Raw genomic sequence first — 17223 nt, forward strand, 5'->3', positions numbered from 1 at the left:
TGTTATAACTGATGAACCTGTATTGGCACAACATTATCAACCAGAGTCCAACTTTTTTTTTTTTAAAGATTTTATTAATTTATTTGAGAGAGAGAGAGAGAGAGCCAGCATGAGCGGGGGGAGGGGCAGTGGGAGAGGGAGAAGCAGCCTCCCATTGAGCAGGAGCCCTATACAAGGCTCAATCCCAGGGCTCTGAGATCATGACCTGAGCCAAAGGCAGATGCCTAACTTACTGAGCCACCCAGGTGCCCCACCCAGAGTCCATACTTTATGGTAGGGCTCAATCTTGGTGTTGTATATTCCATGGATTTTGACAGATGTAAAATGGCTTGTGTCCACTGTTATAGTTTCATACAGAATGGTTTCACTGCTCTAAAAATCCTCTGTGCTGTGCCTGTTCATCCCACTTTCCCTTAAATTCCTGGCAACCACTGATCTTTTTTACAATCTCCATAGTTTTGCCTTTTCCTAATTATCATATAATTGGACTCATCCTATAATACTTAGCTTTTTCAAATGGGTTTCTTTAATTAGTAATATTCTTTTAAGGTTTCCTCATGTCTTTTTATGTCTTGATAGTTAATTTCTATTTAGTGATGAATGATAAGTATTTCATTGTCTGGATGTACCATAGTTTATTTATTCATTCACCCATTGTCTCAGCTTATGGTGCTATGACAAAATACCGTAGATTGAGTGACTTAAGCGACTAACATTTATCCCTCACAGTTCTGGAGGCTGAGAAGTCTAAAACCAAGGTGTCAGCAGATCTGGTTCTTTGTACTTGGTGATGGCTTGCTTCTTGGCTTGCTGGTGCCCACCTTCTGGCTATGTCCTCACATGATAGAAAAAGTAAGCTCTGGTGTCTCTTTCTCTTATAAGGATACTCATCCCATTATTGGGACTCAACCCTCAGACCTCATCAAAACCCAACTACCTTCCAAAGACCCTCACCTCTATCATATTGGTAGTTAGGACTTCAACATACTGATTTGGCAGTATAAGCATTCAGTCCATAACACCAACTGAAGGATACCTTGGTTGCTTCCAGGTCTTAACAATTATGAATAAAGTTGCTGTAAACATCAGTGTGCAAGTTTCTTCATGGACACAGGGTTTCAGTTCATTTGGGTAGATACCAAGGAGTATGATCACTGGATTATATGATAGTATCATAAGAGTATGTTTAGTTTTGTAACTGTACCATTTTGCATTGCCACCAGCAAGGAATCAGTGTCCCCATTATTCCATGTCCTTGCTAGAGTCTCATGTTGTCAATGTGAGACAACTAGGGACCACGGGAACAAGACCCAAGTGAAAAACAACGTGCACCTGGGGTACTGTCTGTTGGCTGTTATTCTTAAATCACTTCTCTTACAGAGCAGAACCAGGGTACAGTCCCCTATACAACGGAGACTTAAAACAAGAGGACCCAGGCTCCACAACCCATCAGTAAGCTGGTTGAGTTGCCTGCCAATCTTGACCAATGGGGCTGAGGCCCTTCCAGCCAATCAGGATGAGGTATTTTTCCTGTTGCTCATACTAGTATTTTGCTCACTGGTGGGAACCTGAGCTGCAACTTTCTCTGCACAGGCAGGATCTCTCCTCAAGTTGATAGGACTCAGCCTAACTAGTGTTTGTTAGTGCTGTCTCCCTTTCTCTTGAACTGTGGCCCTAACAAAGCCTTGCCTTTGCCTTTGATTTTGGAGTCCAGACTTATGTCTATCCTTGTCCACCCTAAGAACCCAACTTTGGTAACAAGTGTTGTGGATTTTGGCCTTTCTACTAGGTGGATGGTGGTAAACTGTTGTTTTTACCAGTGTGTGTTTAATATTTACTTATTTATTTATTTGAGAGAGAGAGAGAGAGAGAAAGTGAAAGAGAGCATGAGAGCAGAGAAGGTCAGAGGGAGAAGCAGACTCCCTGTGGAGCTAGGAGCCCCATGAGGGAATCGATCCTGTGACTCTGGGATCATGACCCCAGCCAAAAGCAGTTGCATAACCAACTGAACCACCCAGGCCATTGTGTTTTAGTTTCATTTTTATCCTTTGCTGTTGAATATGTACTACACTGTGAAATTTTTCTTCAGAAAAAAATTTTTTTTTTTTTTTTTTTTACAAAAGAAATGTATACTCAGTAAAGTCCTCTTTGTACATCAGTCTCTGATTTACACTCAATCCAACCAGTCACAAGGGACATAATGTTAATAGTTTCTTGTACCTCCTTGGAAATATATATCTTTTGGTCTCTCCTCTCCATCTCTGACAACCCTCCTCCCACCCCAAATGCTGGTCTCCCCCAGCTTAAGTGTAGACCTGCCAAATGTGTCTTTGTTTTTAACCAATTGAAATTTATTTAGGAAAACATTCTATAACTTTCATATTTGTCTTATAACTATATAATAAGCCCTGAGAACAGCTTTTATAATCTCAGGTGTCTCTAGTTGTCTCTAGGTGTCTCTTGTCGGGAGCCAGTACAGGAGGCCTACTCTAAGAGCTGTAAGGGACTGAATATGATTGGCTGTTCATTTAGGTCCTCTCGCGGGAGGTGCATGAGCACTGCATTTTGATTGGTTAACACTGCCTGTATAAAAACGCATGCGCCGAGGGTAGAGGGAGAGAAAGAGAAAAGCGATTAAAGAAGAAGGTTCGCCAATATGTGAGTCTCCGAGTCGTTCTTGGGGGCCGAGAGCAACAGTCTCTAGTTGAACCACCTCTATTATTCTCTTAGTGTCATTTTTGCTATAATGGATTTGTTAATCAAATTAAAATGTAAGATTTATTTTATCCAGAGTTTTTACTAAAATGAAAATATTCTATTCATGAAGTTCCTGTTTAAATGATCTTTCTCTCTTTTTAATAAAATACTACCCTTAAGGTTATAATCCATTCAATTTGAGACAAAGTAGAGTCATTTGAGTAAAATATGTGTCTTTTTTTTTTTTTAAAGATTTTATTTATTTATTTGACAGAGAGAGATCACAGGTAGGCAGAGAGACAGGCAGAGAGAGAGAGGAGGAGGAAGCGGGCTTCCTGCTGAGCAGAGAGCCAGATGCGGGACTCGATCCCAGGACCCTGAGATCATGACCTGAGCCGAAGGCAGCGGCTTAACCCACTGAGCCACCCAGGCGCCCCATGAGTAAAATATGTGTCTTAAGATTAAAACAAAAGTGACTGTCTGGCGCACCTGGATGGCTCAGTCAGTCAAGCGTCTGCCTTTAGCTCAGGTCATGATCCCAGGGTCCTCAGAATGAGCTTCGCACTGGGCTCCCTGCACGGCAGGGGTCTGCTTCTCTCTCTTGCTCTGTGTGTGCATGCTCTCTCTCAAGTAAATAAATAAAATCTTAAAAAAAAAAATTGAGTGATCATCCAAAATAGTATTTACAAAGAGACCAAGATTGACCCAAATTTGTGCTAAAGTTGGCATACGACATTGAGTTTTGGGCATACAATATTATAACTGTGGCTTTATTTGTCCATTAACAACTTCATTTGGAGGCTGAATCCACCCGAAGTGTGGATTCCACTTTCGGATACAGCAGTGTGAGAAAAGATCCAGCCCATGGGAGAAGAACTAAACTCTTGGAGGGAAAGAAATTCCTTATCATTAATGGAGTAGGAAGCACTGTGGGAAAAGCATTTCCTCTTCCCAGGGGCTCCCCACTTCCCACTCCACCCCCACCCCCCCACCCCCCCCCCCACCCCCACCCACCCCCCCCCCGGCTCTTTGCCTGCAGGGGCCAAGGACCAAAGACTGGGAGGACTTATCCTGGCTTGAAGATGTCTGGAACATCTTCAAGTAAGAGGTAAGAGACCAGTAAGGAACTTGGGTATACATACTGCCCAGCTCTGTTTTCCCTCAAATACACACCTCCATGCCTCCACACGTACATACATAAATGTTTCAAGTTTTGTTAAAGTTAAACAAAAGTTAACTAATTCTACAAAGTTTATTATTAATGAGAACAAAGGTCAGCAGCTTCCCCTTCCACCGTTCTCCCCTGCTTGTGGAAATCAACTCTCCTCATTGTAATTAACAGCCTCAAAATCTACCTGAGTTACTCTGTTTCCCTGGTCTCCACTATAGTATTTTCCTCCTTTCAGGAGGAATGCATTCCGATAGTGAGGTTCTTGAAGTGAACAGAACTTGGGGACTCTTAAAAAAAAAAAAAAAAAAAACCCACAAGATTTCAAATATAGAATTAGAGCTGTGGAAAGGTCCCTCATGCTTAAGTTTCATTAACGTCAGGGCCAGTCTCTGCCTCTGCCTTCAAATGAAAACACCCAAGATCTATGGAGTCTCCCAACCTCTAGGCCATATTTGGTACATCAGATCTCTTTATAGTTTTGCATTCACCTTGCTCCCTAAAGCCCACCTCCTCTACACAATTCTTCTGTGGAGCTGCAAAAATAGTAGTCTTTCTTTAATTCCACTTTCTCTAAAATTTAATTTTTATTTTGCTTCATTTGTCACCCTATGACACATACTTCTCCCATTTTTTTTAAGACAATAAAAAAAAATACATATAGTCATTACCAGTCCATGATGCACAATTAGGGGGTGAAGTTGGTTTTACATATCAAAGGAAATGCATTTAGCTATTATCTGTATCACTAAATCTGAGGCCGAAGCCCTTTCCTAAATGCTATAAGCTTTAGAGGAAAATAACCATTTCTAATATTTGACTTTATACCTCTGCTTTGCTAGGGAAAAAAAAGATAAGATCTTAAATATTAAAGGTGACCGGATGGTAGATATCGAAACCACTAAAACCAAAACCAATCACAGTAAACTCAGTATAACTCTAAGTGCTGATAGGGCTGAAGCTGTTTCTCTTTAGCATTATGAATCTTTTTATTTGAAAATGACAATACCAGAGCTCCAAAGACACGATCTCTCACGTCAAACTGTGATTAAAACATGTGTCTCTTTCCTGCAGTGTCATGTTGCTACTGAAATTTTTATTTCCCAGTAATACTGGAGGTAGTCATTAGAAGGTGTATTATTTCTGGCCAATGCTAATGGATTCAACCACAGCAAAAGGTTAGTGGCCATGTTAGAGATGCTGCAGCAATTAGCTTTTAGAGCAGGGAGTGACTAGGCCATGCACTTCAAGGGAAAGTTTTTAAATAAAGGCTATCCTCCACTTTGTGTTCATAGATTCCCCCAAATTAAGTCAATAAGCCATTACATGTACAACTGTCACTTGGAGGGACTGCAGTCTTGGGCAGAGCTTTCAGAGGTTAGGCAAACAAGAGTTTGGGGGCTCCTCTCTCCCTCTGTTACCTTTTTTGCTCTCACTCACCCAGCCTCCTCCAGCTGGGGTCCCCCAGCTGCTGTTTGCTCCCTCCACTCCTAAGGCCTGGGCATCAGGTCAGTGATTACCAGGAGGTCTACCCACACGACCTGTGCAGGGTCAAGGCCAGGATACAGAGGAGGATACCAATTATATGTCTGCATACTTAAAAGCCATAAATCAAGCTTAATACTGTTCAATAAAACATGTTCTGCTTCCCTAACTTTGTCATAAAATTTTTAAAAATTTTAATGTATAAATCTATATTTTAATGTGTCGGCAAATTACCAAGTTTAAGAAATGTAATTATTATTGTGTGCATCTGCTTAGCCTGGTGATAGGCTGGAAATGTTTGGATAAGTAACAAAATAAAAACTTAGCACAATTTACAAATGATATGTTTACTCTATAAACTTTATTTTCAATTTAGCAAAATCACTTAGTTTTGCTATAACGACAATTTTCATAAAATCAGTGTTCTATTAACAACGACGCTAAATTACATAACTTTCCTGAGTTGTTATAGCTCTTGGAATGTTTGAACTTAATTTTAATTCTGCAAAGGCAATAGCAACTGACACGTTGATCAGTTTCTTAAAGCAATACTTATTTTAGAAGATGAAGAATTGGAGTTTCTGGTCTGACATGTAAATAACTGAGAAGCCATCTCTCCATCCAAATAAGTTAAAAGCTGAATAAACTGAAAATAAATAACTCTTCTTAGATCTTTCAGTGAATTGAGATCATAAAGCCAAATGCTGCTCCCCAAATTGGAGAGACAGTAAGATACAGAGATTCACAACTTACCAGAGCAGAAACCTTCCAGGGGGAACCAGGAGGGGACAGGAAAACCTAAACTATAATGGATGATTTGCGGGAAACTCAGTGTGGACAAGTCTGGGAGTTTAAAACCCCACAGTGGGGGGTGCTTAGGTGGCTCAGTGGGTTAAAGCCTCTGCCTTTGGCTCAGGTTATGATCCCAGGGTCCTGGGATAGAGCCCCACATCGGGCTCTCTGCGCAGCGGGGAGCCTGCTTCCCCCTCTCTCTCTCTCTCTGCCTGCCTCCCTGCCTACTTGTGATCTCTGTCTGTCAAATAAATAAATAAAATCTTAAAAAAAAAAAAAAACAACCACTGGGACACAGTCTTCAGGGAACCCCCACACTTGTGAATTTTACTTCCTGAAGCTCCACCAGGTTCTGACAGTGACTAGTGGAGAAATATCTCTTCATGTTTCTGGCAGGGGAAAGAGGAAAGAAACCATATTGAAATATGCCTGACCATTCTATTCTTCTTAATAAGGCTTGACTTCCAGGGAAATTATTTTGCCAAAGCCTAATATATTCAGATTTTATTGGAGCCTGTCTAACTTGGGGGAAGAAAAACACCCAGCCCTACTCAGCTCACTCTGGTGATATTGTCCCACCTGAGAGAAGTATAAGTTGAAAAGCACTTGTAAAGGTCACAGGCTCCCTAAAAGACAGAGACCTAATCATAGATCTATACAATGCTTCCCCACTCCACCCCTTTATTTTTTTTTTAAAGATTTTATTTATTTATTTGACAGCAAGAGAGAGTGAGAGAATGCATAAGCAGGGGTAGCAGCAGAGGGAGAGGGAGAAGCAGGCTCCCCAATGCAGGACAAAAAGTTACAGGGCATACCTACAATGCAAAAGGACAATCTGAAGAAACAAAGCAAGCCCCAGAACTGGACTCAGATGCCCATAAATGTTGGAATTATCAGACCAGGAATTTAAAATAATTATGATTAATATGCTAAGGGCTCTAAAGGAAAAAGTAGACAACATACAAAAACAGATGGGTGATATAAGCAGATACGTGCGTATCTTAGAGATAGTCTGGTTGGGTTCCAGACCACTGCAATAAAGCAAGTCAGATGAATGTTTTGGTTTCCTGGTGCAAATAGAAGTTATGTTTACACTATGCTGTGGTCTAGTAAGTGTGCAATAGCATTATGGCTAAAGAAACAATGCACTATTAATTAAAAAATGCTAACGATGGTCTGAGCTTTCGGTGAGTCATAATCACTGATCACAGATCACCATTACAGATATAATAGTAACAAAAAATCTTGAAATAATTTGAGAATTACCAAACTACGGCACAGAGACATGAAGTGAGCAAATGCTGTTGCAAAAATGGTATCAATAGACATCCCCAGCATGGGGACAGGTGCTGGGGTGTGGAACAAGTCACCCTGTCCAGTGCTGGAAGCCTGGGCAGGGCGTGGGTGTGGGACGGTGCAGTGACTTGTGATTCAGGGCCCACAGTCTTCCTCCCCCAGACATTCTGTCACCCTCCTGGTCCAGCTTTGTTCATTATGAACAGGATAGAGAATCCAGGAATATGCCCATATACATGGAGCAACCCATCCTTGACAAAGGAGCAAAGACAATACATGAAGAGCATCTTTTCAACCAAAAGTGCTGGAACGACTGGACAGTCGCATGCGAAACAATGAATCTGGCCACAGATCTTACACAACATCTTCAAAGAAATCAACTCAGAATGGATCATAGACCTAACTGTAAAACACAGGAGAACATAGGGGAAAGTCCGGAAGTCCTTGGGTTCAGTGATGACTTTTACTGTACAACTCCAAAGGCACGATCCACGAGAGCAATAGCCCGTGAGCTGGACATCGTTGAAATTCAACACTTCTGCTCTGTGAAAGACGATGCCAAGAGAACCGGAAGATAAGCCACAGACAAGGAGAAAATATTTGCAAAGGATATATCTGATAAAGGATTGTTCTCCAAAATACACAAAGGACTCTTAAAACCTAACCAGAAGAAAACAACCAACCCAATTTTAAAAATAGACCAAGGACCTCACAGAAACCTCATCAAAGAAGATACACAGACGGTAAATAGTGCTGAAAAGATATTTGCATCACGTATCATCAGAGAAGTGCAAGTTCAAACAACAGTTGAACTGCTCCTATTAGAATAGCCAAACTCTGGACCACGGACAACACCAAATTCTGTTGCTGTGGAGCAACAGGAACTATCAGACTTCGCTAGTGGTGATGCAAAATGTTATGGCCACTTTGGAAGACAGTTTGGCCATTTCTTATAAAACTAAACATGCTCTTACCCTGTGATCCCGCAGTTGGGCTCCTTGGTATTTGCCCCAAAGAGTTGAAAACTTAACATGGCACAAAAAACTGCACACGGGTGTTTAGCACTTTTACTCACCATCGCCAAAGCTTGGCATCAAGCAAGACTACCTTGTGAAGGTGAATGCATGGTACAGCCAAAGGGATTTTATTCAGCACTAATAAAAAATGAGCTGTCAAGCCATGAGAAGACATTGAAGACTATGACTAGGTGAAAGAGGCCAATCATATTATACATACTATACAATTCCAACTATATGACATTCTAGAAAAGACAATACTATGGAGAGAGGGAAAAGATCCGTGGTCGTTGCGTCTTAGGAAGAAAGGAGGGATGAATAATCAGTGAAGCCCACGAGATGATGTGTGGCATGGTTGATTCTAGCCCCTAGGCTGACTTCTAAAGTAGTTCTATTTCTATCAGGGTTTTGCGTCAGTAAAACTGTGGGACCTGCCAGGCTGGAATCCCATTGCCACCTGCGCCTCAAGTTAGTGGCCGGACCCCCAAAACTAACAAAAGGGACCCCGCCACTTTCCCACTAAGGACACTTGGAGAATTGCCTTTACAGAGCAAATCTGCCCCCTTTTAAGAATCCTTGTGTGTCCTGAGATCCGAAATGCAGTGGGTCCTCTTAAAGGAAGTTTTTGTTGAGGGGAGGCACCCAGAAGCTTCAAGAAAGCCCTGTAGGCGGAAGCCCGCTGCACCGGGAGAGCGAGACGCGCGGCACAGCCGTGTGCTGCGGGTACCAGAACCACCGCAAGGTGGAGGGGACCCACCCCCCGGCCGCACAGCGGGACCCGCAGCCCGACCCCGGTCCCCGGGGCGCCGCCCGGGCCGCAGCGCAGGCGGGACCGGGCGGAGGGCCAGGTCCGCCGCCGCCGCCGCCGCGACCGCGAGCCCAGACCTGCCCGCCCGACCTGGCGGCGCAGTCTCGCGGGATCGCCCGGCCCTCGCTCCCCGGGCCGCTCCGGAGGCAGCTGGAGTTCCGGACGCTTCGCGGAGCCGCCGTCTCAGCTCGCGGCGGCCGGACGCTCGACCCGGCGAGGAGCGGAGGGAGGTGAGGCCCCTCGGGCCGGCTGGGCGGCCGGCCGCTGCCGGGCGGGCGCTGCGGGGCGGGCCTCGGGGGCGCGCGGCGGGCGGGGAGCCACAGGTGCGGGGCGGGCGGCGGCGGCGGGACAGGCCGCGCAGGCCGGAGTTGCCGCAGAAGTCGGGGCGAGCTCCCGGGGGACGCTGCCGGGGCCTCGCGCCGCCCAGCCGGCCCGGGAGGCTCGCTGCTGCGCGGCTCCAGGCCCCGGGCAGGTGCGGGGCTGTGGGGCGAGGGCCCGCGCGGGGCGCTGGAAGCCGGGCACCGGGCGGGGGCGGGGGTGCGGGGGGGGGGGGTGCGGCTGGTCGCGACTCGGGGCCCACGGCCTTTCCTCCCGCGGACGTCCGTCACCCTCCCGGTCCAGCTTTGTTCCTCTGCCCTCGCGGTGCGGCCCCACTCCTCGCCCCAGCCCGTGAGAACTGATTTCGCTCCTCCGGGAGGAATCCTAGACGTCTCCCCCCAGTTGGCCTTTTGAAAACCGGGAAAGCCCATCTCCCGGAGACGGCCCCACAGACCGGCCCTAGGGAGTCCTCCAAGGCTTTAGGAACTCATTAGGTCTGAACGAAATTTCCCTGGGACTCAGTTTTCTTGTGCGTAATCAGATCCCCAACAGGGGCCCTTAGCGTTCACGATTCTGTTAATACTTTTTAACGTATTATCAACCCCAGCGTGACTTTTTTTCCCTCCACCTCACTCATCCTTTGCCCCCCGCCCAAAGGTTCTATCATGGGTTCCCTAGAGATGAGGCTTCCTCGGCCGATTCTGTATGCTGTGCCAGAGCAGGTGAAGAGTATCTCGAAAGGACGGAATTTTCCGTCGTTTTTCCAGCGTTAGTTACCCAGGGTGAAAAACTCAACCTCTGCACTTTGATGTCCGCCTTTGAGTGTATGACAGATGTCGCACATGCCCTCTCTTGGTTGTTTTTACAGTAATTGACCCAGAACTCATTTCAGGAAAAGAGCTTCCTTCAAAATGGCAAAATGGCAAAATAATGAAAGAGCAATTTGAACATTTTCTTTCTGGATGACCATCTAAGGATGAAAAGAGCGATTAATCCCAGCCATGTGGTAAAACCAGGAATCTGAAGAAAATGGAAATGTTGGCATTTTTGTGGATATGTGTTTTTCCACCCTTCATAAGAGGGCACAGTCTTTTCACCTGTGAACCAATTACTGTCCCCAGATGTATGAAAATGGCCTACAACATGACATTTTTCCCTAATTTGATGAGGCATTATGACCAGAGTACAGCTGCTGTGAAAATGGAGGTGAGTATTTCTTCATACATTTATAGAGAAGTAGTTGATGTTCTGCTCTGGAATAAACTATAAATGTGACTTCTTTTTTTTTTTTTTTTTTTTTAAGAAGCACAGTAAGGGATTCCATTAAGTTGTGAACAACTTCATATTTTGAATACATCCTTTGGAAAATTAATTTCCCCTACTAACTTCTGTTTTGTGTAGTTTTGTGGCCCTTGTTAGTGCATTTGTTCAATGGAGGGTTTATTTTATATGAGGTGTAAGTGATGATTTTGAAATATCGTGCACCTGGCAAATGTTTTGCTTCCTTTAATCAATTATGTATGGTAGTTCCTCTGGAAGTGTGAATTATGAATTTTTCCTATTTCATTGAACATATATCCTATATTGTGCTTGAACTACACCCGTGTATTTTCATAAGTAGTTGTAAATGTTCACCTGGCCCAGTTTTTCTGAAATAAATCAATTACTGGAAGATGTGAGGGCTGAATTGTTTGGCTAAAAAGTGGCTTTTTTTTTTTTAAAGCGTGGCACTTAAGTACTTTTTGTAAGGTACCTGTTAAAAGAAACCACAGGTCTAGGGAGGAGCAGAGTGACACTAAAGATTGCCTTAGGTACCTCAGTTACCAGCCTCCGGTTTGGAGATATGCAGATTGCCGGGATGTGTGGGAAGAAAGAGTTACCTGTAGAGACAGGGAACCTGCCCTCCCGTACAGATCTCTTAGATTGGTAAGTCTCAAGAAGGGAAGAAGACAAATATTTTTCTAGTCTTTCTCCAGAAGAAGCGTCCAGGGATGGTAAAGGCTTTTCCCCCTCAGAACGTTGCTAAGAGATGAAACTCCTACAACTTTAATATAGACACTAATTTAAAAAGAGATTAGATTTATGCATTCACTGTTGTTTAGTTGAATAGTTTTTCACTACCTCATTCGTAGATACTGGTCTAAAATAGCAGAGCTTTTAAATACTGCACCATTTGCTCATTTTGAACACTGAGCAAATGGTGCAGTGATACTTTAATTCATTAATCAGGACCATTTTGATAGCTTAATCTGATCAAAATAAAGTATGTAATAGGAGTGCCTTCAATGAATAATTGCATCATTCATGTTTTCTCTGATAGTTTTATAACTCATGTCTTATAAAGTTCTTAAAAAATATTTTTATTCTTAAATCCGATTTCCTTTCTGCATAATAGCTACATACATTTGAATGGTAACACTGGCCTTATAAAGTCACATCATTTGGAGTTCATTATCCTAGAGTACCATTGTAGAGAGAGCGGAGAGATGCATCCCTGCTATTAAATCCTGTAATTTCAAGATGATACAAACTACTTTTTGTTCCATGTGTCTTTTTTTTTCACGTGTCTTTTTAGAACAGTTGTTTCTGATTAAGAGAAAAAGGTTGTTTTTTTTATTTATCTAGCTGCTTTTCTTTCCCAAGGGGTTTCGTGTCTGGACATTATCAAGAAGGCATTTTTGTTCTCACCACCTTTATTTGATTGCTAATGTTAGCAACCTCATTATATAATCTTCCCCATATGCTAAGCTTTTTCATAGACTTTACTGTTAAGTTTTTTCTAGCAGTCATACTTCAGTAAGTTTAAGGGTATAAGAGAAGGAAGTCATCAAGCAGTTGTTTAATATAATATTAGTCTGCAAAAGAAGAAAGGGAAACGGAAAGGCTAAATAATATCCACCTTTGTCAGACTGTAAATCCTTGGGTATTCTTTTTTTTTTTTTTTTTGGCCATGATATTGTGCTTTTACTGTTGCCCCGTCTTTACTTGTCCTTAGCCAGTGATGTTCTCTTTTAGTTCCTATAACGAATGCCCCAAATCCTATAATTTGAGAGTTGTGACACTAAATAACATGTAGAGCTTCCTAATCTCTTTTGTGCCACTGACCCCATCTAGAATAAGAGAATGTTTTAAAATTGAATTAAGATGAGGTGCCTGACAAAGGAAACCAATTGTATTGAAATATACCTCTCTTTATAGCCCTGGTTAAGAACCCCGTGAGCCCTCCATCATGTAGGAACCGAAGCTCAGAGAAGTTACGATTTGTCCAAGTCTGAGCACAAGGTTCCAACAAACTCTTCTCTGTCCACACGGACCATAATGTCATCTTTAAGTGGTTTTGTTTGTTTGTCTGTTTGTTTTTAGCCTTTGATCTTAATCAATAAAAAAGAAGATATTTCCCAAGACTCAGAATATGATGGGTTAATTTCAGTCTTTGCTGCTGCTTTGCAAATTTCATTTCTATAAAAGTTAAACTGGGAATTTTGGTGTTTTTTTTTTTAACCTCTCTTCAGACCTACCTGTCTTTCTTCTTCTCATCTGTGCCTTGAATACTAAGTCTTCTCACAGTTTTCACCAGTTGCTCCTCTCTGGTTGTGTCAAAGTGATTTTATGAAAACAAATCCTCATGGTCCACTCTGGGAGTAATAGCATTCTTCACCATTTCCCTAGAGCTAGAAAAATGGACCTGACTCTAGTGTGTTCTTCATAGGGGACCCTGCCTTCCTGGCCAGCTTCCTTCCCATCTTGTCCCTTCAGACGTTGCACACTTTGCTCCACATTGCTCTCTCTCACTTCTGTGCCTTTTACACATTGTATCCATTGTGTCCTAGACTCTGTACCTGTCCTTCACCTACTCGGTTTATGCAGGTCTCTGTGCTCAGGGAAGCCTTCTTTCACCTTTCTCCCAGGCATATGTAGTCTCACTGTCTATACTCGGATAGTGCCTAAATATATAACGGTTCTTATATTTATTACGCAGTATCGCAGTTATGCATGTAGCTCTCATTAGATTGCGAGTGTGTGGAGAGAGAGGATGGTGTTTATTCACCTTTTCCCAATGCCTAGTCCAGTGCCTCAGAGCATGGTAGATGCCTAGTAAAAGCTGAATAAAGAAACCAGTGGTGTTTCCTGTTCTAATAAATCAGCAAAGAGAATTTTACCTCCAAATCATCACTTTCCACCTCTGTCATCTTCAGTGTTCAAGTGAAAGAAACTCTGATACTTTTAGGTGGTTCTCAAATCACCCACCTGGGTTCTACCTGAGCCTGGGTCTGATGAAGCGTATTAGCTGACATCCTCGGTGTTCTTTCCCATGTTAACATGATACTTGTTTCTTGGAATTTAAAGAATCTTATTTTGGGGGCCTCTGGGTGGCTCAGTTGGTTAAGCATCCGACTCTTGGTTTCAACTCAGGTCATGATCTCAGGGTCCTGAAATCTAGCTCCACACAGGGCTTCCTGCTCTGCAGGGAGTCTTCTTGTCTCTCCCTCTCTCTGCCGCTCCCCCTGCTCACAAGTGCACGCTCTCTTGCGTGTGCATGCTCTTTCTCAAATAAATCTTAAAAAGAATATTTTTCTCTTTAACCATTAATATTTATATGGAGTGAAAGAATTCATCTTTTTTTTTTTTTTTAAAGATTGTATTTTATTTATTTGTCAGAGAGAGAGAGCACAAGCAGGCAGAGGCAGAGAGAGAAGCAGACTCCTCACTGAGCAAGGAGCCCAATGTGGGATTTGATCCCAGGACCCTGGGATCATGACCTGAGCTGAAGGCAGCAGCCCAACCAACTGAGCCACCCAGGCATCCCAAGAATTCGTCTTTTGATTGGTGTTTTGTATTATAAACCACATGTCTTAGTTTCTTTACAAACATTGTGCTATAGTCTGGTCAAATACTAAATCATAACTGTGTAGAGCCTGGCTGTTACTAAAACACACACACACACACACATACACACACACACACAAACCACAAAAAACGTTTTATAACATCTCAAAAGAAAAGATGAGGTTTTATACTTCCAACCCCAATGTCTTCGGTTCCTGCTGGTCCCTACTGAGTTCACAGTGTTCACTATAAATTAACGTTAGAATTATGGGCTGAAGAATCATCATCTGATTATTGCAAGCAACTCGTTGTGCTTTCTCAACTACCAAGAATTCCATACATCAATGGATCTATCCCAGTCAGCTTTTACACCTTAGTTTTCATTTTGTCTGAGGGCTATCCTGTTTTATAGCCATAAAATTCATAGCACCTGTTGTCAAAGCTTCTCTGTGATTACAGGAGATGGGTTAGAGCAGTGGTTCTCAGGGTTCAGTTCATAGACCAGCAGCTTGTGGGCTTGTTAGAAATATATGTTCATGGACCCCATTCCAACCTACTGAAGCATGATCTGTGAAGTCAGGGCTCAGGAGGCTGTGTTTTAACAAGCTGTCTGAGAGTTTCTCACGAACATTAATATTTGAGACCCACTGGTTTAGAGCAAGGAATGCAAACTTTCTGTAAAGGACCAAATAATAAGAATTTTTGGCTTTGCAAACCATACAGGCTCTGTCACAGCTATTCAACTCTGCACCTGTAGCGAAACAGCCATAAACAGTTTGTAAACAAATGAGTGTAGATGGGTTTTCAATAAAACTGTATTTACAGAAACAGGCAGTGCACCATTTTTTGGCCCACAGGCTAGTTTGTGGGACCTGGTTTAAGGTATTTGAAAGTGTTCCTAAGGATATTACACACAGAGTATGTAGTAAGTAAACATGATCGTTCATTCTTGTTAATATGTTACTTGAGTTTTATCTTTCCACATAAATTTTTCTTAGGCCAAATTTATCACAGACCACTGACTGGGATATTCTTATTCTTCGGTTTTGTTTCAGAGATTGCTTGAAATGAGGGATTTCAGTTTTGTCTTTTAATGTCTGAAGCTGAAGTCATTTGTATTTCAAAGAGTTAATTTACAATTCTGAATAGTAACTTGGCTTGGTAATGAAAAGGATGTTGTACAGCCCAACTCTCCCAAGTAGAAAAACAAATGGCTGCTGGTTTTCCATTGTGTTCCTTTTCGTTTCGTATCTAGAGCATTGTTTCCCAAATTGTGAGGCTGATGTCCCTTGAGAGACTGATTTCGTCCAGAAGGAGCTGAGATTGATCTAGGGAAAATGGAAACAGGAATATTCTATTTTTCTTTTTGAATTGCCTTCGTTGAGGTCTAGGCAAAAGCAAAGTCATGTATTGTGTTTGGAACAGCATGCGGTCATTGTACTTTCAAATAGTCTAAAGGGAAGTAAGCTGTAACTTCAAATAGCTGTAACTATTCCGAAAGTAAGTTGTTGAGTCATTCAAAATGAAACAGATACTGAAATGTGTTCCAAGTCAGAGTGTGTATGGTGGCTACCTTTGTGTTTTAAATGTACAACTCATAAACTTACCTTCCTTTGTGATACTGTGTAACAGTAGTGATGCAGGACAGTTGTTAGGGTTCAGAGCCAAGGGCCAAAAAAGAATTCTGGAGATGCTTTTGATGGAAGAAGATTGTTTTATTAAAGCATGGGGACAGGATCCGTGGGCAGAAAGAGCTGTGCCCCCCCCCCCCCCCCGGGTCGCAAGGAGTAGCCCATTTTATACTTCCAAGTTGGGAGGGGTTTAGGGAGAGCCTAAGCCTCCCAGGTATTTTGGAAACAGGGTTTCCAGCATCCTCAGGGGGCTAGCTGTTGTTAGGAAAAAGTCATATATTACCCTTTAGTAAAAACCCAGTCAGGAGACTCTTCAGATATATATAAGCGGGTCATACACTTTGGAGGATGATTGCCAAAATGTATCTTGTTGGGGGGAGTGTAGAGAGAGAAGAAAGTTTCCAAAGAAATTTTTATATGTTACAGTAGACTTACAGGATCCTGGGGGTCAAGTTAAGACTGCCTTTTGCCCTTAGCAAAGTGTTAATATCGAGGCAGTGGAGTTCCTAGAGGAATGTCGCTCTGCCTGTTTCCGAAATTGTCATCCGGCTGTAAGTACTAAGGAAATTTAATTTTTCTTTTACCTTTGTTTCCCACATCAGTAGTAAGAAAGTACCGTGACTGTATCGTCATCTTCAGAATCAGGGTTAGATGCGTATGTGAGCAGAGAACAGCACGTCTCCGGGGAGGCTCTGCTGATGGGCACCAGGTCCCTATAGGGCTATCCCTTGGTATTCCACAGTCTGGGACGTGACTAGTTATGCCTTCAGGAGAGCCTGTCTGTCCATGAAGTGTCATGGTTCTTCCAGACCGTGAGAAGACTGTTGTGTTATTTCCTTTCCTTGAGAATGCGACATGTAGGTAGCGAAGGCTTATGGCTCTGGTTTGTGTATTTGTCGTGTAGACTTTCATTAATATTTACCGAATGTATACCTGAATGTGTAGTTTCCCTGGAATTAGAATTTTTCCAATTCACAAGTTTTAAATTAAAGAGTTGACTCTTCCCTGAATGAATTCTTTTGTAGTGTCAACCAGTTATTGCATATATTTGCCATATTTCCAAAGTAAACAGTTTATTGAAGAAATAACTTAAAATTAATAATGCTTCCTGCTAAGAACACTTAAAAAAAATAACACGTATTCCATCGTGGAAATAATGCAAATTCCTGCTTTTTCTTCTCTTAT

General features: G+C 42.7%; 1 protein-coding gene across 2 annotated transcripts in view; it reads left to right on the plus strand.

Moving 5' to 3' along the window:
- The first annotated feature begins 9402 nt into the window (after positions 1 to 9402).
- Positions 9403 to 17223, plus strand: part of FZD6 (frizzled class receptor 6) — a 36306-nt gene continuing 28485 nt past the window's right edge. The window contains exons 1-2 of one of the 2 annotated variants that reach the window (XM_059394968.1): positions 9403 to 9492; positions 10449 to 10786. In XM_059394968.1, coding sequence (XP_059250951.1) covers positions 10610 to 10786 — 177 coding nt within the window. In that variant the 5' untranslated portion in view covers positions 9403 to 9492; positions 10449 to 10609. The remainder of the gene's footprint in view (positions 9493 to 10448; positions 10787 to 17223) is intronic. The other variant, XM_059394969.1, reaches the window with a different exon arrangement.

This window comes from Mustela nigripes, chromosome 3 (assembly GCF_022355385.1).
Source record: "Mustela nigripes isolate SB6536 chromosome 3, MUSNIG.SB6536, whole genome shotgun sequence".
In the NCBI taxonomy this organism is placed as follows: domain Eukaryota; kingdom Metazoa; phylum Chordata; class Mammalia; order Carnivora; family Mustelidae; genus Mustela; species Mustela nigripes.